Source organism: Notamacropus eugenii, chromosome 3, assembly GCF_028372415.1.
Source record: "Notamacropus eugenii isolate mMacEug1 chromosome 3, mMacEug1.pri_v2, whole genome shotgun sequence".
Lineage (NCBI taxonomy): Eukaryota > Metazoa > Chordata > Mammalia > Diprotodontia > Macropodidae > Notamacropus > Notamacropus eugenii.
The window spans coordinates 225,271,174-225,296,377 of record NC_092874.1 but is presented as its reverse complement, the minus strand read 5'-3'; the positions used below and the strand labels follow the sequence as shown (position 1 = coordinate 225,296,377).

The following is a 25,204-nucleotide window of genomic DNA, read 5'->3' as shown; positions in this document are numbered from 1 at the left end:
TAGCTTCTAAGGATTTAATTATGATCTCTATGCTGATGATTCTGAAATCTCCTTATCCAGTCCTAGCCTCTCCACTGACCTGCAACTTCACATCTTCAACTTCCTATTAGATATAGTGAGCTGGATATCCTGTAGACATCTTAAACTTAACATCTCCAAATAATGAGTTCAGTCTTTTCCTCCTTCCAAACTTCTCTATTACTTTTCAGGACACCACCATTCTCCCAGTTCCCCAAGCTCACTACCTAAGTGTCATGCTTGACTCCTCACTCTTATCCCCCATGGTCAATCTGTGCAACAGGGCTCAGGGCCTGTTGACATTATTTTTGTAATATCTTTCAGATATCTTCCCTTCTCTCCACTGACAGCCCCAACACCCCTGAGGCAGACCCTTATCATGGACTGATTGTTCTCCTAGACACAAGTCTTTCCCTAATCAAGTCCATCCTTTCTCTGAAAGCTATTTATAGACCAAAAATCTGTGGTGCATCACAACTACTCAGTGCTGATGGAGCCACATTGATTAGTGATAAGGACATGATCCTAGAGAGATGGGCTGAACACTTTCATAGTGTTCTCAACAGACCATCATCAGTCAATGCTGAGGACATTGACCGCTTACCTCAAGTTGAAGTCAATCCATCCTTAGGTGAACTTCCAACTGAAGAAGAGGTTTTGAGGGCTATTACGTTCCTTTCATGTGGCAAAGCACCTGATACTAATTATATTCCAACTGAGATTTACAAGGTAGGGGGACCATTGTTCATACAAAAGCTGACTGAAATTTTTCAGGTTATATGGCAAGAGGAGGTTATCCCCCAGGAGTTCAAGGATGCCTCCATTGTCCATCTCTATAAAGGTAAAGGGAAGAGATTGTTCTGTGACAATCACAGGGGGGTCTCTCTCTTAGTCATTGCTGGCAAAGTTCTTGCTAGAGTCCTCCTTAATAGACTGCTCCTTCACCTGGAAGATGGTCATATACCTGAGAGAGAGTGTGACTTCAGAAAGGGCCGAAGAACAGTAGATATGGTGTTTGCTGCCTGACAACTCCAGGAGAAATGCCAGGAGCAGAACAGAGGTCTGTACACAATGTTTGTGGATCTGACCAAAGCCTTTGATACTAGTAGTTATAAGGTCTTATGGAAAATTATGTCAAAATTTGCTTACCCAGAGAAGTTTATCAGTATTGTATGTCAATTTCATGATGGCATGTTTGCCCAGGTTCTGAATAGTGGACAATGCTCTTGTGCCTTCCCAGTCACCAAAGGAGTGAAACATGTGCTTGCTCCCATGTTTTTTAGCATGATGTTTTCAGTCATGTTGTCAAATACTTTCAATGAGGATGAACATGGCATCAAGGTCAACCACCATACTGATGGTAAGTTCTTCAATTTGAAAAGGTTACAAGCCAAGACCAAAGTGGAGGGGCGGTTGGTGCATGATTTTCTGTTTGCAGATGATTGTGCACTCAATGCAGCCTCTGAAGCTGAGATGCAACAAAGTATGGATCAATTCTCTGCTGCCTGTGCTAATTTTGGCCTAATAATCAACACCAAGAAAACACAGGTGTTCCATCAGCTACCACTGCACCATCCATATGTGGTTACAACAAATGGAGAAGTTTTGAATGCTGTGGATAAGTTCACTTACCTTGGTAGTGTACTTTCCAGGGAAGTACACATTGACAATGAGGTTGGTACACTCATTGCCAGAGCTAGCTCAATGTTTGGGAGGCTCCAAAGAAAAGTTTAGGAGAGAAGAGGTATTAGAGTGACTACTAAACTGAAGGTCTACAGAGCCTTTGTACTGACCTCATTGCTGTATGCCTGTGAAACATGGACAGTCTACCAGTGCCATGACAGGAAACTGAATTGCTTCCATTTAACTGTCTTAGGAAGATTCTGAGGATCATCTGACAGGATAAGGAACCAGACACTGAAGTCCTTGTTTGAGCTGAACTGCCAAGCATTTAAACTATGTTTCAGACAGTGCAACTCTGATGGGCTGGCCATGTTGTTCAAATGCAAATGCATACTTGCCAAAAAGACTATTTTATGGAGAACTCACATGGGGCAGGCGATCGCATGGTGGCCAGAAGAAGAGATACAAGGACACTCTCAAGGTCTCTCTCAAGAACTTTGGATTTGATTGTGCAACATGGAAGACACTGGCACAGGACCACTCAGGACCATCAGAAAGGGTGCTGTCCTCTATGAGCAAAGCAGAATTGAGACAGCACAAAGTAAATGTAGGGTGCACAGATTTGGAGTATCCACCCCAAATATTCACATGAAGTATCTGTGCCCAACCTGTGTTAGAGCATTCTGAGCACATATTGATCTGATCAGCCACAGTTGGACACACTGAAACTTCACTTTATCATGGTGATGTATTTTGGTCCTCTTCGAAAATGGACAACAACTAACCACTCAGCAGTCAGAGAGATTACTAAAACACAGGCCTGGCCATGTCACATCCCTGCTCAGTTATCTGTCCCTCTTCAGCTTTCCATTTTTCTTAACCTCATACCCCTGCAAGTATTCTGTGATCCAGTGACACTGATATCCTTGCTGTTCCTGAAACAAGACATGCCCTCTCCTGACTTCAGGTATTTTCACTGGCTAACCTCCAGGTACAGAATTCTCTCCCATCTCATCACTGCCTCTTGGCTACCTTGGAATTCTTCAAGACCGAGTTAAAATATCACCTTCTACAGGAAACCTTTCCCACTCCCTTTTAATTCTAGGACCTTTGCTTTTTTAATTATTTCCCATTTGTTTACCTGTATTGTCTCTCTGATTAGATTGGGAGCTTTTCAAGGGCAGGGGTTGTCTTTTACTTTCCTTTATATCCTCAGGACTTAGCACCAGGATTCAGCACTGTACTTGACATGTTGTTTAGTCATTTTTTTCAGTCATGTTTGAATCTTTGTGACTACTTTTAGGGGTTTTCTTGGCAGATACTGGAGTGGTTTGCCATTTCCTTCAACTCATTTTACAAATGAGGAAACTGAGGCAAACAGGGTTAAATGACTTCCCCAGGGTCACACAACTAGTGTCTGAATTTGAACTCAGTTCTTTCTGACTCCAGGTCAAGCACTCTACCCACTGTGTCAACTAGCTGCTTAGCACATAGTAGGTGCGAAATAAATATTTACTGATTGACTGAACCAAGTCAACTCTTCACTCTCTTCCACTCTCAAATCTTTGTCCTATTGCTGCCCATACCTTGCCAAACCCTGAATCTGAATCACCTCTGTCATACACTTGACCTGTTACTGGATCAAGCTAGAGAAAGTTTCCAAATGTTTCAAATGTGCAAAATGTTTAAATCCCAAGTCTACGTTGTCTAATCTTGGGTGAGGGAAGCTTGTTGACCTTCTTTTTCACAATGACAAAATGATAGAATCTCTGAGTTAGAAAGGATCTCTGAGGCCATAATCCTAATGGTTAGCATTTATTTAGGTACTTGAAAGTTTACAAAGCACTTTGTAAATATTATCTCATTTGAATCTTACAACAACCCTGGTGGGGTTAAGTAGGAGCTATTATTATTCACACTTTTCAGATGAGCAAATTGAGGAGGACAGAGGTTAAATGACTTGCCCAGGGTAACACAGCTTATACATGTCTGAGATGGGATTTGAACCCATCATCAGTTAACAAGCAGTTATTCAGCACCCTACTATGTGGCAAACACTTCCCTCAGTGCTCTAAGTATATAAACAAAGTCAAAAGATAGTCGCAGTTCTCAAGGAACTGGCAGTGTAATGATTTCTAGCTGCCTCTTTTAGTCATCTAATCTAAATTCAACTTGCTTAGGAATCGCTGCTGCAACATTCCTGACAAGTCAGTGGTTATCCAAGCTCCTTTGGAAGACTATTAGTGATAGGGAACTCACCACTTACTGAAGCAACCTGTTCCATTTTTTGGATACTTCTAACTATTAAGAAGTTTTACCTCACTTAAAGAAGAAAGCTTCTTTTTTACACATTTTATTCACTGTTCTTAGTCCTGTGCTTAGGAGCCAATAAGGATAAGTGTGATCTCTCTTTTACATGACATGTCTTCAGATTCTAGAGGCTCTTTATCAGGTCATTTCCTCCCCAATAATCTCTTTTCCAGGCTAATCATCTCAAGTTATTGCGAACAATTCCCCTGCAGCATAGATTCTGCTATTCTCACCATCCCATTTGCTCTCCACTGTACGTGTTCTAGCTTGTCAAAGACTTCCCTAAAAGGTAAGCCCAGAAATGAATATTGCCCTGTTGACTCATACTGACCCTGCAGGTCACAAAGACAGACAGACAGACACACACACACACCATATCACAGCACAGTGCATTGATTCTAATGTAAGCTCTTAAATAATACTTGTTGGCTGGCTACTTAATGAATTCTTGGGTAGTTATGTTTCCTCTGTCCTGCACTCCAGCTGTTTTTCTTTAAACTCCCTTGTAGAATTACTTTTTTTATGTTGGACTTACGCTGATTAAAGTTCACTTACAAGGTATAAGCAACCTCTTGATTAGGTTTTGCCCATAGTTCTAGTTATAAAGATCTTCTGGCAGCCAGCAGACTGATTCCATCCTTCCCTGTATCTCCCAGCCTTGTGTTATCTCCTCGTGTTATTTATGTTCATACTTCATTTGTGACAGACCTCTTCAAAGGACCCTGAAAGCTGGGCAAACTTCTCAGAATTGCAAACTCTTTGCACTCTATACTGAGGCAGGCTGATAGAATGACTATGTTGGACTAACAATCTGTTGCACCTGGTCTCAGCGTAAACAACCTTTAATTTTATTTTAAAATTTATTTATTTGTTCTTAGTTTTCAACATTCACTTTTATAAGATTTTGAGTTCCAAATTTCCCCTCCTCCTTCCTTTCCTCCCCTTCCCATGAGGGCATGCAATCTGATATAGGCTACACATGTACAATCATGTTAAACATATTACCACATTAGTCATGTTGTGAAAGAAGAATCAGAACAAAAGGAAAAAAAACACAAGGAAAAAACCCAAACAAACCAAAGAAGAGGAAATAGTGTGCTTCAATCTGCTTTCAGACTCCATCGTTCTTTCTCTGCATATGGACAGCATTTTCCACCATGAGTCCTTTGGAATTGTCTTGGATCATTACATTGCTGAGAAGAGTTAAGTCTATCAAAGTTGGTCATTACATAATGTTATGAGCAACCTATTAAAAATGTATTTTAACTTTGTTCATTTTGGAAAGTTTTTTAGCCCAGTGTCAAAGTCTTGGGACACAGAAAAAGGAATGATTAGAAAGGGTCTTTTATATTCTTATTGACTTTTAGAGTTAGATAGGGCCTTCTAGATCAGGCCTATACAGTATATGGCCTGCCAAAGGATTTCAGGTGGCCTGAGAAAAATGTAGATATTGTAAAAGAAAGTAGTCATTACTGTGCCTGTCCTGTAACTTGGCAGGTGGGTTGCCATTGGTCATGTTCTCCTGTTTGTCACATGACTTGTGGCAACCATTATCAGTTTGTCTCTAGTTTGAGAGGAGTGAGAGTCATATCGCCGTGTTTTCTGTCATGACTAGTGTTGAACATGGACAAAGTGAGTGCAGGCACACACCAACGCAGTTAATGCCAGCTATGTGATGAGAAGTAACAATTAGAGGACTTCTTCCCTCCCTTGCTGTGCAGCTGACTCCCAAGGTACATAAGTGTCTGGGCTCTCTCCAAGGTCAGACACTCAATTCAGTGTTTCTTTGTATGTGAGGAGTTGCTGTGGAGAATTTTTGGTTCTAACATTAAAGTTTTGGGGGTGACTTTGTAAAATGGGTGATAGAAATGGAAGATCAAATCTGAACATAGAGGGTTTAAACCAGAGTGGGCAAATAGGTACTTGTTTATTTGCATGAGAGACAAAATATTGCATCTTGTTTGCTGAGAAATAACAGCCATTCTGAAAGAATGTAATCTTTGTTGTCATTTCGAATCAAAACATCCTGACTTAAGCAAATTGGATGCCAATGAAAAACAAATTAAAGTGTACAAATTGTTGAATAATCTCAGTGGGGCAATGCTTTTTCAAGAAAGTAAACTCAGAAAATGAGGTGGTTACTAAGGTTAGCTTTCAAATATCTAAAGAACTCAATTTCAAACATGATTATGGAGTGTGTTTGTCCTTCATTGCCAAAGAAAATCATGCCATCAGAGAAATAATGACATGACTTGCACTTGACTTTGTTTTGAGTGAGGGAGGGCTGTGCAGGTCACCAGCCTCACTTCTCCTCCAGAGCCATCTGAATCCAGTAACCAGATATTCATCAGGATGACTGGAGATGACCCAGGATGAGGCAATTGGACTTAAGTGACTTACCCAAAGTTACACAGCTAGTGAGTGTCAAGTGTCTGAGGTGAGATTTGAACTCAGGTCCTCCTGACTCCTGCACTGGTGCTCTATCCACTGCACCACCTAGCTGCCCCAATTATGGAGTATGAGAAACTGATTGCTGGCAAGAAGTGTAATATGTTCCATTAACTAAATGTAAATAGTAAGAAACCCTGAAAAAACATGTTAAATATATTAAAAATGTATTAAAACTTGTGCTGCTTAGCAAAGTAATTTTTAACATTAATATGATTTCATGATAAATAAAAATCTTAAGTAACAAATACAATTAATTGATATTAATTGAAATTTCCCTTTTGACAAATGGTTTATTTGCAAAATAGTTTAATCTTTAACTATATCTTTACTTGAAAAGTGAGCTGTTAAAAACCTATTTGCGTCCTGAGGAAGGTTAGTCTATTTAATTTTGGCCCTATTTTGTGTAGGCCTGTTCTAGATAAAACCTTAATTTATTTTTGAGGGCTCAGCGATCACTTTGCTCAAGCACATGTATCATTCAGGGGAAAAAGTCAGCACCTTGAACTTCAGAGAAAACATAGAGAAATCAACAGACAGCGCTTCCAAACTGTCTGACAGTAAGCAACGCATATATCACAAATCAACAGACAGATGCAACTGCCTGACCATACATACATAGTTACCAGAGAGAGAAGCACCAACATCTGAGTTTTCAAAGCCAGGGTGGCTCCTTAGCGGCTTCTCAGAGTCTCATCTGGCCAAACAAAATGCTTCCAGTCAGTAAGCCCCCCAAATCCTTCATTTTATAGACAAGGAATCTAAGGTCCACAAAGGTGAAGTGACCACACATTGGAGATGTGTATTGAGTTTGTCTGCCTCTATCACCACTGTTCCTCAGACTCTCCTGGGGGCAGTCCTGGACACTGCATCCAAAAATACTACTGAGGAGACAGAAAACACTTGTTACTACAGTCATTGAAACAGTCAGATGACTCAAAATGATTGATTCCAATGGAAGCAACACTAATAAAGATGCATTGTCATTTGCCTTGATATTGGAACTGTACCCTAAGGACCTCTGGACAGAGATGTACTGGAGCCTGCTGCAACCAACTAGTGAAAGCTGATTGTTAGATTTTCAGTGGAGCATTTAAAAAATAGGCAAATGCTATAAATGGAGGTTTGATTTTTTTGTTTTTATTCTCTAAACTTAATAAAATGATGGAGAAATATTAAAAATGCAGATAAAATTTGAAAGCATGTCATGGATATGCTCTTGACCCTCTCTCCTATTCCTCCCTGTAAGATCCGGTTGTTAAATATTTATAAGCGTACTCTTGCTTCTGAGTTTTTTCATCTGCTGCACTGAGCATTAGGAGACCTGGGTTAAAGTCCTGGCTCCTGTACTTACTAGAGAAATACTTTAACATTTCATCTTTAAAATCAGATTAGATTATTTCTAGGGTGCCTACTAGCTCTGGTCTTCTGCGATTATATGATTTAACCAGAGTCAATTTCTTTCTTCTTCTTTACCCCCATTCTGTCCCCTGTCATACTGATTGACCTTCTCTCTACTTATTAATCCTCCCCCCCTTACAAAGAAGTCCAAGTCCTGGATCACATCTGGGGATAGAGTATCCCCAAGCCAGTATAAACTGTTATTGTTGATGAGCAAAGCCTTAAGTATGAAGGGGAATGGGATGGGGACGTTTGATGGCAAGAATGGAGTGAGTGCCTCTCCCGGGGTTGAGGGGCGGGAGCTCATCAGGGAAGATTGTCTATGGAAAGTCACTTGGCATAGAGTTTGTAAAGAGGAAAAAGGAAAGGAAGACCATTTTAGGTGAAGGGATTGCTTTGCCCACAGCCTGGAGTTTGCAGGGTGTAAGTTAGTAAGTTAGTAAGTTAAGCGGGTTAGCTGGCTAGGTGAAAAGTGCCCTGAGAAGTGTGCATGTGTGTGTGTGTGTGTGTGTGTGTGTGTGTGTGCATGTCTGTGTGTGTGTGTGTGTGTGTGTGTGTGTGTGTATGTGTGTGTGTGTTTGGTAGGGAAGTAGACAGTGAGTAGAGGAACCTTGCCAGCCAGGATGTAAGAGTTTGACTTTAAATGCTCTCTGCTTGATGTTTTCCAATAAGCTTCTTAAAACATTAGCAATCAATTAATCAATAATTATAACTGAAATCTGCCATAACTTCCTGAAAAACCTGCTATAAAGCTTTCAAACATGCTGTGGAATTAAGTGTAGTTTATATAGGAGCTCTACATGTACTTTTTTTTTTATATTTGACAGTAACAACTCTGTGAGATATGTGTAATTATTATTCCCATTTTATGAATGAGGAGACTAAAACTTGGAAAGATTAAGTGACTAACCTACACATGGGTCTGCCTGACTTCAAGTTTAGTGTTTTTACCCATTTCTTCTCAACTGACCAATATAAAAGATTTTCCCTTAATTTCATATGATTTGGGGGAATGTCCATATGGTCTTTGTTAACCCAGCAGTATTCATGCAGAGGTTGGGAAAATGCTTGCCTGGCATGGGTTTCATTCTTTTTGATGCCAGGAGCACTAGATTCCCTCCCAAGTCTTTTCCAACTTGGAGATTCCAGCATTCTATAAGACCATGAGAAAAGTTTCTGGAGCTCTTGGGAAGACAAGCCTGGAGATACATTCCTAACCACATTAAAGAGATACACCCAAGGATCCTGCACTAGCCCATCTGATCCAGCCAGCCAGTCCAGAGATCTCTTATCAATGACATAGTGGATTAAGAGTCTCTTTTCACACCCCCTCCAGACTGACCCCCCATCCCTTATCAGAAGTCCCTATTGAAGAGCAGTTGATGCGAAGACAAATTCCACAGCCCAGATCCCTTTAGAGATAACTCAGCCTGGGCTAATTGACCCATGGCAGTCACTTAATTAGATAAAATCCAAATTACATGAGCAAAGCTTGCAAGCCAAGCAGTTTGGAAAGTGGGGGGGGGTTCGTGTTATTTACTTGGTGTCTCTGATTTTACTGGGAGAAAATGACTTCTTGCTTGAAGGCAAACCAAACCCTCAAATTAGGGAAGTGAATTCTCTTCTGAGCTCTATAAAGGGGAAATGTTAAACCACTGCCCAAAGGACTTCACTCATCTCTGCTCAGGTCTAACTACTGCTTTCTCCACCAACAACATGAACCGTCAATTCACATACAAGTCAGGAGCTTCCACCAAGGGAGGATTCAGTGGCTGCTCAGCTGTGCTCTCTGGGGGTCCGAGCAGCTCATCTTCCTACCGAGCAGGGGGCAAAGGACTCCAGGGTGGCTTTGGCAGTCGGAGTCTCTATAGCCTGAGAGGGACTAGGAGTATCTCTCTCAGTGTGGCTGGTGGGAGTGGGCGGAGTGGGGGCTATGGTTTAGCTCGGGGTCGGGCGAGTGGCTTTGCTGGGAGCATTTTTGGGAGTGTTGCCCTAGGCCCTGTGTGCCCCCCGGTATGCCCACCAGGAGGCATTCACCAAGTTACCATCAACAAGAGCCTCTTGGCTCCACTCAATGTGGAGTTGGACCCTGAGATCCAGAAAGTAAGGACCCAGGAGCGGGAGCAGATCAAAGCTCTCAACAACAAGTTTGCCTCTTTCATTGATAAGGTGGGTTGGCCAAGCTTCTTTGTGTTGCCTTGAAAATCCCTCTTCCTATATAATAGCCAGTTAATGCATGACCTACCCTTGTTTCCCATTTTGCTTGTGTGTGTGTGTGTGTGTGTGTGTGTCTGTGTGTGTGTGTGTTGGTAGTGAGAGCAGAGGAAAACAAAAGAAAGAGGACTAATTTTTGTCCTTGAGTATCAAGGAGATGGAAACAGGAGAGCGATTCTTCCCTCTTCTGAAGAGGGAGGGAATAGGGGAAGTAAAGCTATGGAGAGAGGTGTTCACAGGCCCATAGTCTCATGGCCTTACTGAACGATCTCCAGGTTTAGGAAACAGCTCAATCTCTATAATAATCTCTGTAAGCTAGTATTTTTTATAGCGCTTTAAGCACTGTACAAATATCCTCATCACAATCCCGGAAGGTAGATAAGATTTTTATCCTTGTTTTAAAGATGAGGAAACTGAGTCAGACAAAGGTTAAGTGATCTTCTTAGGGGTGTCTCAAGGCTAGGAAGTTTGGAAGGTTAGATTTGAACTTAGGTCTTTCTGATGTGAGGTCCAGCACTCTAGTCACTAAGCCAACTGTTATATTCTCTGGGGAGGTGCTCTGATTAGTGTCCTCAGAAATCTGTATTTGGGAGGACCTCAGAGCATCAGCACACCCTGCCTAAAAGCCATGACTGATATCTGCTGAAAACCTAAAAAACCGTGAAGAATGAACCTACTCTAGAAAACCTGGTACCCACTGAGCTTGAGAGAGGCAAGTTTAAGATAGTGGTGGCACATGTCTGTAATCTCAGCTATAGGAGAAGGCTGGTAACTCTCTTGAGTTCAGGAGTTCTGAGCTGCCATGGGGGTGAAATTGATTGTCTGCATTGTTTGGCACTAGTTTTTGGAGAGTCCCCTGAAAGCAGAAGACTGGCCCTGAACAGAAAAAGGAAACTGATGAAAGCTTCCTTACCAGTGACTAATTTGATTGGTTCATGAGTGGTCACTGCGCCCCTAATGAGAGAGGACTATCCTAAGGAAAAAATGCTATAAGATAAAATTGTAAACAGAGTTTAGAATGTTTAGGTAAATTTCTGGTTGGCCAATTCCGAATGGTTCATTGGGAAAAACAAGAATATTTGAGCACTTGCTTGATAGTTGAGGTTAATGTAAAGGAAGACAGCCCACTTTCCCTGACTCCAACTCCCCTGTGGTACCTCCAATTTAGGAAAGGATTGACTGAGGCTGATCTAGGGAGGCATTTCATGTTTTCTGATAACTGTTCACCAACTGATAACAGATAGTATTATTAGGATTTAAATTGCTTTTCTCCAGGGAAGGAGACTCTATAATTTTTTTTAACTTTTCTTCCGCTTTTCTTCCTTCAAACATATCTATCTAATAACTTCACATCAATCAGAAGATGCTCATGAGGCAACTGTAATTTAGTCCAAATTCTTCTTACTGTATTCAGTATCTTTTCTGGGGGGTCTTTCATGACATATGAGCTTTTTAGGGGCAGAAGCAATGTGGTTTTGTGAGGAGAGTTCCTTGTCATTGGGGATTTTCAAGCAGATTCTGTAGGACTCCTTGTCAGGGATCCTAAAACTCCTAGTTTTTAGAGCTGGAAGAGACTTTAGAAATCAATAAGTTCCACTCCCTCATTTTTAGATGAGGAAATTGAGGCTGAGAGAAGTGAATTATTCATTCAAAGTCACATAGGCAATAAGTACATCATGAAGGGAATTCATGCATAGGTTATGGGTTGCATTAAATGACCTCTGAAGTGCCTTCCAACTCTAGAATTTGATCATTCATTAAGTGGGGTCAAATCAGGCCTGGGTTTTTCTTCCATTGACAGACAGTTGGTTCTAGGTCATCATTCTTTGCTTACTAAGCATCTATGTTCTGCAGGGATTAAAGCAACTCATTATCCAGGGGCAATAGAGCTCTAGTGAAAGATTGGCATGTAGATATCAGTGTTATAGGTGAGCATCATTATTAAGAAGAGTTATCAAAGATATTGAACCTCTCTACCCAAAGGCTGAGGATGCATCGTATACTAAAGCTGAGAGTTGATCCTAAGACTTGTTTCCTTTGATAAGAACTCCCTCATCTCTTGCTAATAAGATCTAGGACTCTGGGGTTAGTGCTAAATAATGGGCTAGGGAAAGCAAAGTCATGCTATCCTTAGCTAAAAACAAGGGAGGGCAGTAGGGAATAGAATTTTGAAGAAGGGGAAGGACAGAGACGTGGGAAAAAGAGGGAGAAAATGTCTCAGGTAGGTGATCAGATGGACCATTGGTTTTAGAGCTGGAAGGAACTTTTGAGATTTAGTCTTCTCATTTCATGAAGTGCTCATGTTTAGAATTTACTAGATTGTAAATTTCATAAGGATGGAGATCCTGTCTTGGGTAAACTTTATATCTCCCTTGGGGTTAGCACAATAAGCATGCTATGTTTGTTGAACTGAACTGTTAAGATAGGAGAGGGTGAATTAGTGAGACTAGATTCAGAGAAATAACAGTAGAAAACATAAAGACTTTTATGGAGCACTGAGGAACCAGTGAGCAGGCCATTCAATGAACTGAAAAAGATGAGCTCTTCTTGCAACTAATCAGTCCCTATGACTGATAGTCCTGATAACTTACTAATTTTCATGTGTGTGTATCTCATTTCTCAGCTAGATTGTAAGCAATTTGAGGGCAGGGATGGAGTCTTATGAGATATCCTTCCTCCCTCACCCCCCAAACTTACCACCACCACCACCACCATTAGCATCTAGCACAATGTTGTACACATGGAGATACTTAATAAAGATTTGATGAATGAAAGAATGAATGAATGAACAAATAATGAAATAGGAGAGCGAGTGAAGAGACAAAGTTTTGGCTATCCAATTTAGTTTTGGGTGCTCGTCATATTGGGCTTTAGGCAGGGATAAGTGTTGGTAAGTGTTTAACAACCAGCTCTCCAAAAAGTGTGTATGCATGACACATCTTAAAATTTTAATCTGTATTATTAATACTTTCTCCATTGCTCTAATAAATATAGAAACCAACAAAGCAATATGTCAAGTCCTAATTTGTGGCAGTCCCTGATTTCTGAGATGTAAATGCTCATACTGAAAATGTGGCAATTAGCTCTTGCCAGCTTACTGGAGCTGGTGCCAGCATATCCTGGGCTCTGGGAATGTAAAACCCAATTTGGTCTGGATTTTAGGTACGGTTCCTGGAGCAGCAGAACCAGGTGCTAGAGACCAAGTGGAACTTGTTGCAGCAACTGGACCTGAGCAACTGTAAGAAGAACTTAGAGCCTATTTATGAGGGTTACATCAACAATCTGCAGAGGCAGCTGGAGACCCTGTCAGGGGATAGGGTGAGACTGGACTCTGAGCTGAGGAGCATGAGGGACCTCGTAGAGGACTTCAAGAAGAGGTGAGAAGGGAGATCAGTCCTATAGAGTGGAGAATAGTCCTGTGGGCACTGGGGAGACAAGGAGGTGAGTGTGAGACATCCTGTCCCAAAGATGCCCTCCATTCATGTAGGTTTCAGTATTGCCAACCACACTTAAAGATTTGATGGTAAGATTCTGTGGCTGGTAACTTAAGATTTATTTGCATGGTCCCAGAATAATCCTTCTAAATATGTTATTGTTTGTGAGATGAGGGTAGGTCCCTTGTCATCAAGATGGGGTCAGATCACATATGCTTACCGTAATTCTCATCCTCATTCTCCTCCATGTCCCTCCCCCATCCTTCCAACCAAAGGTACGAAGAAGAAATCAATAAACGGACAACAGCGGAGAATGAGTTTGTGGTGCTCAAAAAGGTGAGGAGGTGAAGATCCATCAGCATCTAAAATAGGAAAGGTGGGGGATGGAGGGATGACAGAAGGAAGATCAGCTCTCAGAGGAAGGTAGTAGGCTTTCTGAGGAGCTCTACTAAATGGTAGGTGGGTTCAGGAAGAAAAGGACACAACAAGGGGTAGGTGGTGGTGATGGTATTTATTATCTGTGTGTTTATTTAGCACTTTCAAAATTCTGCCTCAGTGGTAAGATATAAATAAAACAAGGCATTATGCAAACATGATCTATTTTTATTACAATTATCATGGTAAGCTTTTGATTATCTAGGACAATCTAGGGGACTCTGGATGTGGCTAATTTAAAAAAAAATGTTTGGTTTGGGGATGTGTTACTTGATTTTCTGAAACAGCAGGTTTACCTTTTGAATCCTGCTTATCTGAGGCAAGGGCTTAAATGAGTACGCATTCCATGAGCATACACAGAAGCGGGAATGATTGCAAGCATGTGTGTGTGTGTGTGTGTGTGTGTGTGTGCGTGCGTGTGCGTGTGTGTGTGTATGTGTGATAGGATGGGGGAGTTGGGAGGAGAGGTGGGTGGTGGTGGTGGTGGTAAGAAGCTCAAGTGGATAATCCACGTGCAGATAATGGAAAGATGATTGTATCTTATTTCATTCCCATTCGTTTCCTGAGAGAGGGAGTGATTTGCCCACGGTCTCATAGTGAGTCATGTCTGGGCAGAGGAGAGATTAGAACCCACATACTCAGTTTGGGGCTCTTTCCCTTGGACTAAATGGACACAATCTGAACTGGCTTTGAAGTTTCCATGGTGGAGAGGAGAAGGGAAAGTGTCTGTACTTTTCAAGGCATGGAAAAAGCCACATCAAGGAATATCTGTCCTCTTTCTAGGATGTGGATGCTGCTTACACAAATAAGGTGGAGTTGCAGGCCAAAGTGGAATCCCTAGATGGAGAAGTAAAATTTCTTAAGTGCCTGTATGAAGGAGTGAGTACCCTTCTACTGTTTCCCACTGAGCTTCTCTCTTTCCCTTTCTTCCTCTCTGTCTCTGCTATGTTCCTGTCTCTCTCTCTTCCTTTTCTTCCTCCTACCCACTCCATAGAGGAATGAATCTGTGCAAGCCTTCATCCAAGGACTCCCTCCAACTCCTTACTAAAACACTGATCTGCGTTTCAAGCAATCACTGTCATACTTCACCTCTCCCCTGGCTCCCATCGCCCTCCTGAAAACAACCCCTGCAGTAATTGGAAAAGACAGTTCCTGATTAAGTTCAATGTCCTCCTTTTACTTTCAAGTTGGCATTTATTCTTTCTCAGCTGCCTATGAGATCATGGCATTGAATGACCTGCCTCAGACCATCCTAGTTAGAGTTCTTGCAACAGGCAGCAGCAGAGATAAAAGCAGAGGGGACAGCCCATTTTAGAGTAAGAATGCCAGGCTCCTGTGACCTTGGAAAGTCTAAGAACCCAGGCATTCCCTAGTGTATACATTTGGGGGTGGAGGAGGAGACCAATGTTGATTTCATATATGTAGTTTTGCTCAATCTTGACATTCTGCACTATCCAGCTGCAGACTTCCTTTGGTTTATATCTGGTCATACCAACTCTGCTTTATTCTCTCTCCAGGGAGATCTGGTAGCCCCTCTTGGCCTCCAGGCCACTGAGGTCAATCCCTTTTTTTTTCTATACACCCACCCACACCCACACACCCCCCCCCCCCCACAAGCTGGGACAGGGGGAGGAAGGTTCTCAGTGATGCTGAGTACCTAGGGCATTCTCTTGGCCAGTCTAAGCACCTTCCCATTCTTGTCTTTCTTTCTGGGGCCCTGAAGTTTCTCTCTCCCCATTGATGCTGAATTCTAATCAATCAAGCCTCAGTAGTAGATGCTTTATGTTCAGGAATCTTAGGGGATGGTGGAGCTCCTCTCCCTTGCCTCTATTTCTACAAGATTCCAAGACCCAGGTTGCTCTCTGTGCCTTCAGGGTTTAGGTCCACAGTTACCTGGACACTCTTTGGCAAACAGGCTGAAGTCTCGTCTCTAGGGCAATGGTGATCCCCCAGACTTTCATATGGTTGCATTGTTTACCCAGAAATGTCCTCTACCACACATGGTGACACATGTGAATAGCTCTCTCCCTGTCGGAGCTTTTTCCAGTTCTGTGCTATGCTGTCCTATTAACAATTAGAATGTACAGGTTTTATCTTGTCATTCTTTCATTTAAAAATCTTCAGTTTTCTCACTTCTTGGATTAACTATTAACTGTTTAGTCTGAAATCTGACATGTCCACATCTGACTCCAACTTATCTGTATGACCTGATTTCATGTTATTCTCCTCTTACACTCTCTTTATTAGTTGGACTAGACTGGTCCCTGCTCCCAAATCTTGTCCTTGTCCTGCTATTCCCTCCCCACCCCAGCCTCTGTATTGGGAAAAGCTGTCCCGTCCACCAGGAATGTTCCATTCTTAACTCTACCTTTTGAAATCTTTCTCTATCTAAGTCTACCTCCTCAATGAAATTTCCAGTTAACCACTCCATCAAACTTCCCTGGATCAATGTATCTGAATCCTGCCTTTGTTTTTTTCAGTTTCCTCCATGAAGTCAATTGAACTCGAGTTTCTTGCTACTTCTTTCATCTTTGTAGGAGATTGCCCAGATCCAGTCCCACATCAGTGACACATCTGTCATCCTCTCCATGGACAATAACCGCAACCTGGACCTGGGCAGCATCATCGATGAGGTCAGGAGCCAGTATGAAGATATTGCCATGAAGAGCAAGACTGAGGCTGAGAACTTGTACCAATCCAAGGTGAGTGAGGCTGGAGCAGCCCCACCTACCACGTGTCTCAGGACTACCGGGCCGATCTGTTCTTTTCATGAAGCCTGTGCTGAGGTTCAAGACCCACGGTGTGTATGGTTCTGTCGTGAGTGATTGGGGAGTGAGATCCAGACTGGGGAACACATGGTCACTGCCATGGGAGAAATACCAATCTGATTGGGGAGAACTGGACACCTACCCAGGATACATCTCTAGGCAAAGACACTTTGAGTGTCAAGTGTAAGTGAGTTTAGGGTTAAATAGGTACATAAAGGCTGAGTACAGACTTTATTGACATTGGGTAGAATTAGACAGGGAAAGCTTCTTACAGGAGATGAGTTTTGAAGCAGGTTTTGAAGGATGCAACAGACATGCATTTTAGTCTCTCTTGTTAATTAAAATTAATTGCTGAAGTGGGGGTGCTATTTTTGCTGTTATCTGAATCTCCCCTAGTCTCCAATCAAACCCAATTCTAGGCTCAAGAAAGAGAGAGAAAATGACTCACTTTGATCTTAACCTCCCTAATGGTTGGTGAGTGGGAAGGTGATTCTTCAGATAGCTTAGTTTCTCACTGGAAGACTACTTCCTAAACACCCCTTGGGGTTTATCAGACTCTTTCTCAAGGGAACTACAAACTATGGAGAGATTTTATTACAATCCTTAGGAGACAGGATGGTGAGTGAGAGACTAGAGGATATGGATTCCTCCAAATCTGGGAGAGAGGCACAATCAGTATTTAAAAACAAGACTGTCACTCCCATTCCCTTTAGAGGAGTCAAAACTTTAAATCTGGAAGGAACCTTAGGTCTGGCTTCCTTATGTTACAGATGAGGAAACTAATCCTGAGAAAGATTAAGTGATTTGCCCAGAGTCACACAGTCAGCAAATGTCAAAGGCAGGATTTAAACTCAGATATTCCTGACTCTAAGTCCATTTCTCTTATCTACTGTATCACCTCATTGCCTTGAGATCCACCCAGCGAGTATATGATGCAATACTTTTGAGTCCTTGAGTGAATTATTCATTTAATAAGGTCAGTATTACTTTAAGGCAGATTTTTGCTCCAGGACTGGTCTCTTGTTATCTTTTCAGAAAATATTAGAATTTAGAGATGGAATGAACCTTAAATGTCATCAAGTCCAACACGCTTTACATATGAGGAAACTGAGGTCCACAAAAAGTGTCTTGTCCAATATCACACAGGCTGTAAACAGAAAAGCTGAAATTTGAGCTCAAGTACTCTGATATAAAATTAAAGCTTCTCGGTGTGAGCTGGGGAGGGAAGACTCATCTTGGGTCAGCTTTCTGGCAGAAAGTTGCTGAATGTGTTTTAGAGTCACCTAAAAATAAATTTTCAGTTATCTCTGCCACTGTTCCCTTTGTTAACCCTAAGAAAGAGAGTTAGCTAGATTCACTCAGGTGTTGGGATACATAGTTGATAAGGAGCAACAGGATGGCCATAGTTCACATAAAATGATAGGGATCAGGATTGATTCTCTCTCTAGAGCCTGGGTTTTTAACATTTGTGTGTGTGTGTGTGTGTGTGTGTGTGTGTGTGTGTGTGTGCTCCTTGGACCCCTTTGGTTAAGTTTAATGAAAACTATGGAGCCCTTTCAGAATCAAAATTTTGAATGTATAAAATAGAATACCTAGGATCTCAAGGGAAATCAATTATGTTGAAATCACTGATCAAAATATTTCAAAAACAAGTTCCTGGACCCTTACGCTAGAGGTAACCATCCAGATAAAGTATGGCCAGGAGGAGACACCCATCCCCACTCTGAGTGACTAAAATATTCATCATCCTCAAATAGATTAGATAACACATGTAACATGTAGCCACAAACAACAGCATCACCGTAAGCTGTTATTATGGCTATTGCTTTTATCATTGTTGATAATAATAATGATGGTGAGGAAAATACTAAGCAGACTTATGTAGAAGAGGAAGAAAGTTACCATCCCACCTGGAGATGGGATAAAATCAAAAGGTGGTGGGAAGGAGCTCCATGCTCTTGGGAGGACATGTACATTTTAAGAAGTCTGAGTCCAGAAGCATCAGAAGGGTTAGGGAGGAGATATTCTGGAGATTACGTGCTACAGATAATTCACAAATGGAGAATGGAAAGTAGACTGTATTTGTCTAATGAATGTCTCAGTGTGGTGTCGGACCAAAGAAAGACATACTATTGGCATGGAATCTAGTTTATTTTAAATTAATTGTGTCATTAGAAAGAGAGCTCAGGCTTGCATAATCTCCAGATCCAGATGACCAAATTTCAGGGTTGGATAAGATCCCAGAGAGCATTGAACCCAAGAAGGATCTAAACAAAAGTCTCTTCTAAAACCATATATGAGTGGGCATCAAGTCTTTGCTTGAAGACCTCCAGAGAAGGGGAGGCTACTACCCTCCTCCTTACCCTCTAAGGCTCTTCATTCCACTTTGGGATAGCTCCAATAGCTAGTAGTTAGGAAGTTTCTCTTTACATGAAGTCAAAATTTGCATCTTTTCAGTAGGAGTTATCTCTGTATATTTGTCATTCTCCGTTTCTGACTCTTTTTCTCTATCTCTATATTTCTCTCATTTTTTCTGTCTTTTTTCCTCCCTCTCTCATATACTTATCTCTCCACTATCATGGTAACTGTTGATAGCCTGAGTTATAGAAATAACCAAGCAGAGCTTCCCTTCCTGATCCCCATACTTTTTAAAGATAAATCAGAGAATCCTCTCATGAGTAACTGTGAGTTTTATAGGGATAAGAGGATACTTTTGGGTGTCCTTATGGCCACATTATGAAATGGGGTAGCAAGTCGAGCAGAAATTGTCTGAGATAAAAATAAAAACAAATAAAAATGAATAAATGGTTTAATCACTCAACATTCACTCAGCAAACGTTCCGTGCCTACGATGAAATGCATTGTGCTAGATTCTGAGTAAATACAAAGAAGAAAACTTTGGCCCTCAGGTGCTCATAATGGCCGAATGGATGGTTGCCAATGGAGTCAGCCTAATGTTGGGACTTTCCCCACAGATCTCTTCCCCACCATCGCAGCTCACCAGTGCAGGGATGCTCTGCCATGTGCTCTGGTTAGCACCAAATAACTGTTTGGGTCAATGATACTGTTTTGGAATCCAGTTTCAGGAATTGCAGCTGGCAGCCAGCCGGCATGGGGATGATCTCAAACTCACCAAGAATGAGATCTCAGAGTTGAGCCGGCTTATTCAGAGACTTCGTTCAGAGATTGAGAATGTGAAGAAGCAGGTGAGTGCATCATAACGGATGCTGGCCTTGTCCACAGTGGGGATGACAGTGGGAGTTGGAGTATTCTGGCACTCTGAACCTAAGTTGAGGATGAGATAGGGTCCCCACAGACACCTAATCTTTTATTGAATTCCCAGTATTATTTCTTTTCATTTCTGGTATTTAACTCATTCCCTCCACTCAGCCTGCCTTTACACCCAGGCTCCCATCTCTCACATCATCCCTATTCCCTATCCTCATATCCTTAGAGCCTTCACATCTCTCATTCTCTTTACTTAATCCTATCCCCTGCCTTTCCACTCATTCTTTTCAACTGACATGTTCACTCCATTCTCTATGTTCATCCCATCCCTATCTACTTTACACATTCCTGCCGTCCTCCATACTCAGCCTGGAGCCCTCACACACACCTTCCCTCCGCTGTCTCCATATTCAGTTTTATTTCCTTATATTTGACTCTATGTCTCTACGTTACTTAGTCTCCAGCCCTGGGAATTATCCTCGAACTCTAGAGAAGAAACAGTTGGAAAATGTTTTTCATAGGTCTCTGAGGACCACAGTGGAAATATTTATCCTCGAAAATAAGGTTTCTACCCTGATCACATAGTGGCTACTCTTTCCCAACTGCTCCCAATGAATAGAGCAGTAGACTCAATCTGGAACCGATTACAATGATTATTAGAGGGTAAGCCTTAGAATTGGTCCTTTGCCTCACAGTGCTCCAACCTGGAGACAGCCATTGCAGATGCTGAGCAGAGGGGTGACTGTGCCCTGAAAGATGCCAGGGCCAAGTTGGATGAACTGGAGGGTGCCTTGCATAGTGCCAAGGAGGAGCTGGCTCGCCTGCTAAGGGACTACCAAGAGCTGATGAGTACCAAGCTTGCCCTGGACATTGAGATCGCAACCTACAGGAAGCTGCTGGAGGGCGAGGAGTGCAGGTGACAGTGGGGAATAAGCATAACTGAGGATCATTTAAGTGTGGCTCATGTGAAGAGAAGTCAGTCAACCTCATGGAAAGAAAGCAGTGGGCTTAGCTAAAATCGAGGAGCAGGTCTAAGAGACAGGAAATACATTTAGCCTCCTCCCCAGGGGCCTGGCTTCAGATCCTGATGTTCTCACTGTATGACTTGAAATGTATCAGTTAGCCCTTTAATGTCTGTGTAAAATAGGGATATTGGACTAGCTGCTCTCCAAGGTCCTATTCAGGCGTAATTTTCTGTTATTTTGATGAATGAAGAGAAGTTAGCAGATGGGTAGGGGCCTGGAAATGTGGGAATGGAAGTGAATAAAGTCAGACAGCTGGAAAGAATGAGTGAGTCTGGCTTCCAGGTGTTATTTATTTTTTATGCCTCCAGTCTTCCCATCTGGATGTTTGTTGAGTGAGCTCAATATGTCTGTCCTTCTGGGATGCTGTACCATGCAGGAGGACTCAGATCTGCTCATTTCTTTCTTACAGGATGTCTGGAGAGTACACCAACTCTGTGAGCATCTGTAAGTATCCTGAACCCTTTCATCAATTATAATCACTTGATAAATACTTATTGAGTACCTGTGACAGAGATCTTCAAATATAGTTGTAGATGCCCTCTACAAATTATTTCCTATTTTGTCTTACATATGGATTAATTAATCATAGTTTGTGTGTTTTTTTCTTCCTTTAGATTGTGAGGTCCTTGAGAGCAGGGACTGTCTCTTGCCTTTCTATTCCCAGTGCTTAGCACAATGTCTGGCAAATATAGGTCCTTAATAAATGCTTGTTGACTGACTGACTGAATGGCCTTTGGTGGCTCCTCCAACCTTTTGAAACTTGATAAATGTTTATTGACTGACCATTTATTCTTTTTTGAAAACTTATTTTTGTGGAATAAAACAAGCATTTCCATCACATAGTACAATTAAAAAAATGATTGTACATGAACCTGCAAGTCACAATTTGCTATTCCTTCCAAATATGCAACAGTTGTCATGTAAATTTCTTTTTTTTCTTCCATCCTCCCTCTCCTGCTCCAGAGATGGCTACCATCACACACACACACACACACACACACACACATGCATGCACGCATGCACACATATGTAAACTGTTCTCTACCTGCTTGTATTTATCAGTTCTTTCTCTGGATTTAAATAGCACCTTTCTTCATGAAATAATAACTTATTTGCAGAAAGATATTCTTAAAACAATATTGCTGTTACTGTGCGCAGTGTTCTTTTGTTTCTGCTCATTTTGCTCCTCTTTATTTTGTGCAAATCTTTCCTTGTTTTTCTAAAATCATTGAGCTCATCCTTTCTTGTAGCACAGTAGGATTCCATCACAATCATATGCCACAACTTGTTTAGCTATTCCCCAGTTGATGGGCATCCCTGTAATTTCCAGTTCTTTTCCATCACAATGAGTTGCTATAAACATTTTAGAAACATAGGCTCTTTTCCTTTTCCCCTAATCATCTTTGGAAACAGACCAAGTAGTGGTATTATTGAATCAAAGGGTATAGGTAATTTAATAACTCCTTGGGCATAATTTCAGATTGCTCTCCTAAATGATTGGATCATTTTACAATTCCACCAACAATGAATTATTGTCCCAGTTTTTCCATATCTTCTCCAACATTTATCACTTTCCTCTTCTATCATTTTAGCCAATCTGGCAGATGCAAAATGATTTCTCAAGGTTGTTTTAATTTTCATTTCTCTAATCAATAATGATTTAGAGGATTTTTATATGATTATAAATTGCCTTGAGTTCTTCATTGAAACTGTCCATATCCCTTGACCATTGATCAGTTGAGGAATGACTCATATTCTTATAGATTTGATGAAGTTCTTTACATATTTTATATGAGACCTTTATCTGATAAGCTGTCTATAAAATTTCACCCTCCCCAGTTTTCTGCTTTACTTCTAATCTTCATCATATTTGTTTTATTTGTACAAAACTTCTTTCTTTTACTTTTAATTTATGGAATAAAATGAGCATTTCCATAGCATAATACAATAAAAAGATGATTGTACATGAAACTACAAATCTACTATGCGCGACTTACTATTTCTTTCAAATAACAACAAAATTATCATGTTAAATTTCTTCTTTTTTCTTTTTTTCTTCCCTCTCCTCGTCTACTCCCACCCTAGAAATGACTATCATTAGACACAAATAAACAATTTATTCTTGCCACTAACAGTTGTACACCTCTATGGTGAGCTATCCCTTAGGCTTCTCTGCTGTATTCTGATTGGGTGACAGCTTTTCTCCTCTCTCTTTTCAAGGATTTCACTGTCAGGCAACTAAAATTTAGTAAGTATCTACTTTGCCTCAGTCATTGTGCTAAACACAGCAGCTAAAAAGACAGACTGTCCTTGTTCTTTAGGGGAGGAGTTGACTGGTCCTCCTCCCAAGAGAAAATTCTCTAAGCCAAACTTTCATTAACATAATAAATTTGACAGGTGTATTGGAAGGACTCAGAAAAGCAGTGAACTGAGATCAGGCAGAGTAACACCATGAAGTTATATGTACATAACCCCCTGGCCTTTGTTTAAAATTCTCTCTGAGAACTCATCCATGGAAAGCCTCTGCATTCTAATGAGAGAGGTAACATGCAGAGAAAAGCTTGCCTTCTTAGAAAGTGACTGTCATTCAAACACTTCACTCCTGCACTCTCCCCAGTAATCACAAGATTCCAGAAAAATAAATTCTCCTCTTTCTCTACCCCCCAATCAGACAACAAACAAACGAACAACAACAAAAACCTTGGGAAGTCCAGACCACCATTCAATCTTTATGGATTGTCCTCAAGACAATTTTTACTATCAGCAGATCTCTCTTTTGTCTCCTCTTCACATAGAGGTTCAGCTGGTCCCCAAGTGAGGTTTGTAGTGGCTTTCCCACCAAGTTTATTTTGATTAAACCAATCAGCTGCAGGAAAAAATCTTAGATCACAAGATTTAGGGCTGGTCCAATCCTCCCATTTTATAGCTGAGAAAACAAGTCTAGAGAGCAGAAGTGATTTACCCAGGTCAGATGAGGAGTAGCCTAGTCGCAATTCAAAGGCAGGTCTTTGGATACCTTCTCAAGGGTTCTTGCCACAGGGCCACGGTTGCATGTTCAATGTGCTGACCTGTTTTATTTGATTCTACCTACCTGTCTGTTAAAAGAGAAGGCTTAGGGAAGGGGTGTTCGTGGGTAAGCGATAGGCAAAACCCCTATCAATAAGCATTTATAAGAGCCACAGAATGAAACAAAAAAATAGAGGAGGGAACACAAATATGGTGATTTTGTTTCTATCTTGTTAAATTTAGTAGACATGAATATTTCTACTATAAAAACTAATAAAAGTTCATAGTTTCTCTTTCATTCTCTGTGTTGAAACATTTCTTTGTAGTTATTAAAATTTCACTTTAAAAATGTCAGAATATCATTCCAAGCTTAATTTTTTGCTAATTTTTAGATGATCCAATACACTGTAATCATAAATTATTTGGGAAGTTTTACACTTGGCTGTGTCATTTGCTCAAAGCATCAACAGTTGTTGGGTTGGGGGTAGGTCCTTTCCAAGTCTTCTTGGCTCTAACGTGCTTCCCTGTGTTGCAAACTTAATGCTTTCTACAGCCCTGACTTCATTTTTAGACACTGCCTTACTGGTTTCTCCAGAGCATGATCTAACCATCTTTCTTCCTTCTTTTCTAGCTGTGATCAGCAGCACCATGGCTGGGAATGCCAGCACAGGGACTGGATTTGGGCTCAGCAGTGCCAGCTCCTATGGTTTCAGGCCCAGCTCAGTTAGCGGTGGCTATGGAACCCTTGGCGGAGGATGTGTCATTGGCAGCGGGGCCTGCAGTCCAAGGGGGGAATCCAAGACACAACTGAGCAGTGCCAACGAATACAAGGATGCCCTTGGGAAGGTGTCTTTGGCTCTGAGCTCACCCACCAAGAAAATGACCCGATAAACAGCCTAGAGCCAGGCTGGCTTTGGATGCTTTGAGGTTCTGTTCTCTGTGGTTCTCTCTTGCCCTCATGCACCAACCTGAAGGAGATGGAAGATTCACCTAATTTCCTTTTACTTCACTTTTCCAAGAAGTTCCTCTCCTTTTTTAGAATCCTCTCCTTCCTTTCCTTTGTCACTGGAACCTCCTCCATCTCTGGGCTCTCTACCTTAGTCTTTCTTGATAGAAATCACAGACTTTTAGGACTAGAGGTTGCCTTGTCTGCCCCCCACCCCGGCCTCCACCCAGGGCACCCAGCCAGCACCCACTCCTGAAAGAAATGCTTCCTTGTTTATTACCTCTCTAGAGAAGAAGACTCCACATTCTGCATCATAGTTACCAACCTGGGGTTTTAGAGAAAAAAGAA

The 25,204-nt window shown here is 41.5% G+C and overlaps 1 protein-coding gene across 1 annotated transcript; it reads left to right on the top strand.

The window, feature by feature from the left end:
- The first annotated feature begins 9,516 nt into the window (after window positions 1-9,516).
- On the top strand, window positions 9,517-24,965 carry LOC140531378 (keratin, type II cytoskeletal 73-like). Its single transcript, XM_072650343.1, has 9 exons — window positions 9,517-9,969; window positions 13,177-13,391; window positions 13,724-13,784; window positions 14,667-14,762; window positions 16,421-16,585; window positions 19,732-19,857; window positions 20,575-20,795; window positions 21,314-21,348; window positions 24,542-24,965. The coding sequence occupies exons 1-9, from the start codon at window positions 9,517-9,519 to the stop codon at window positions 24,799-24,801; spliced, it is 1,632 nt and encodes a 543-aa protein (XP_072506444.1). The 3' UTR covers window positions 24,802-24,965.
- Window positions 24,966-25,204: the final 239 nt, after the last annotated feature.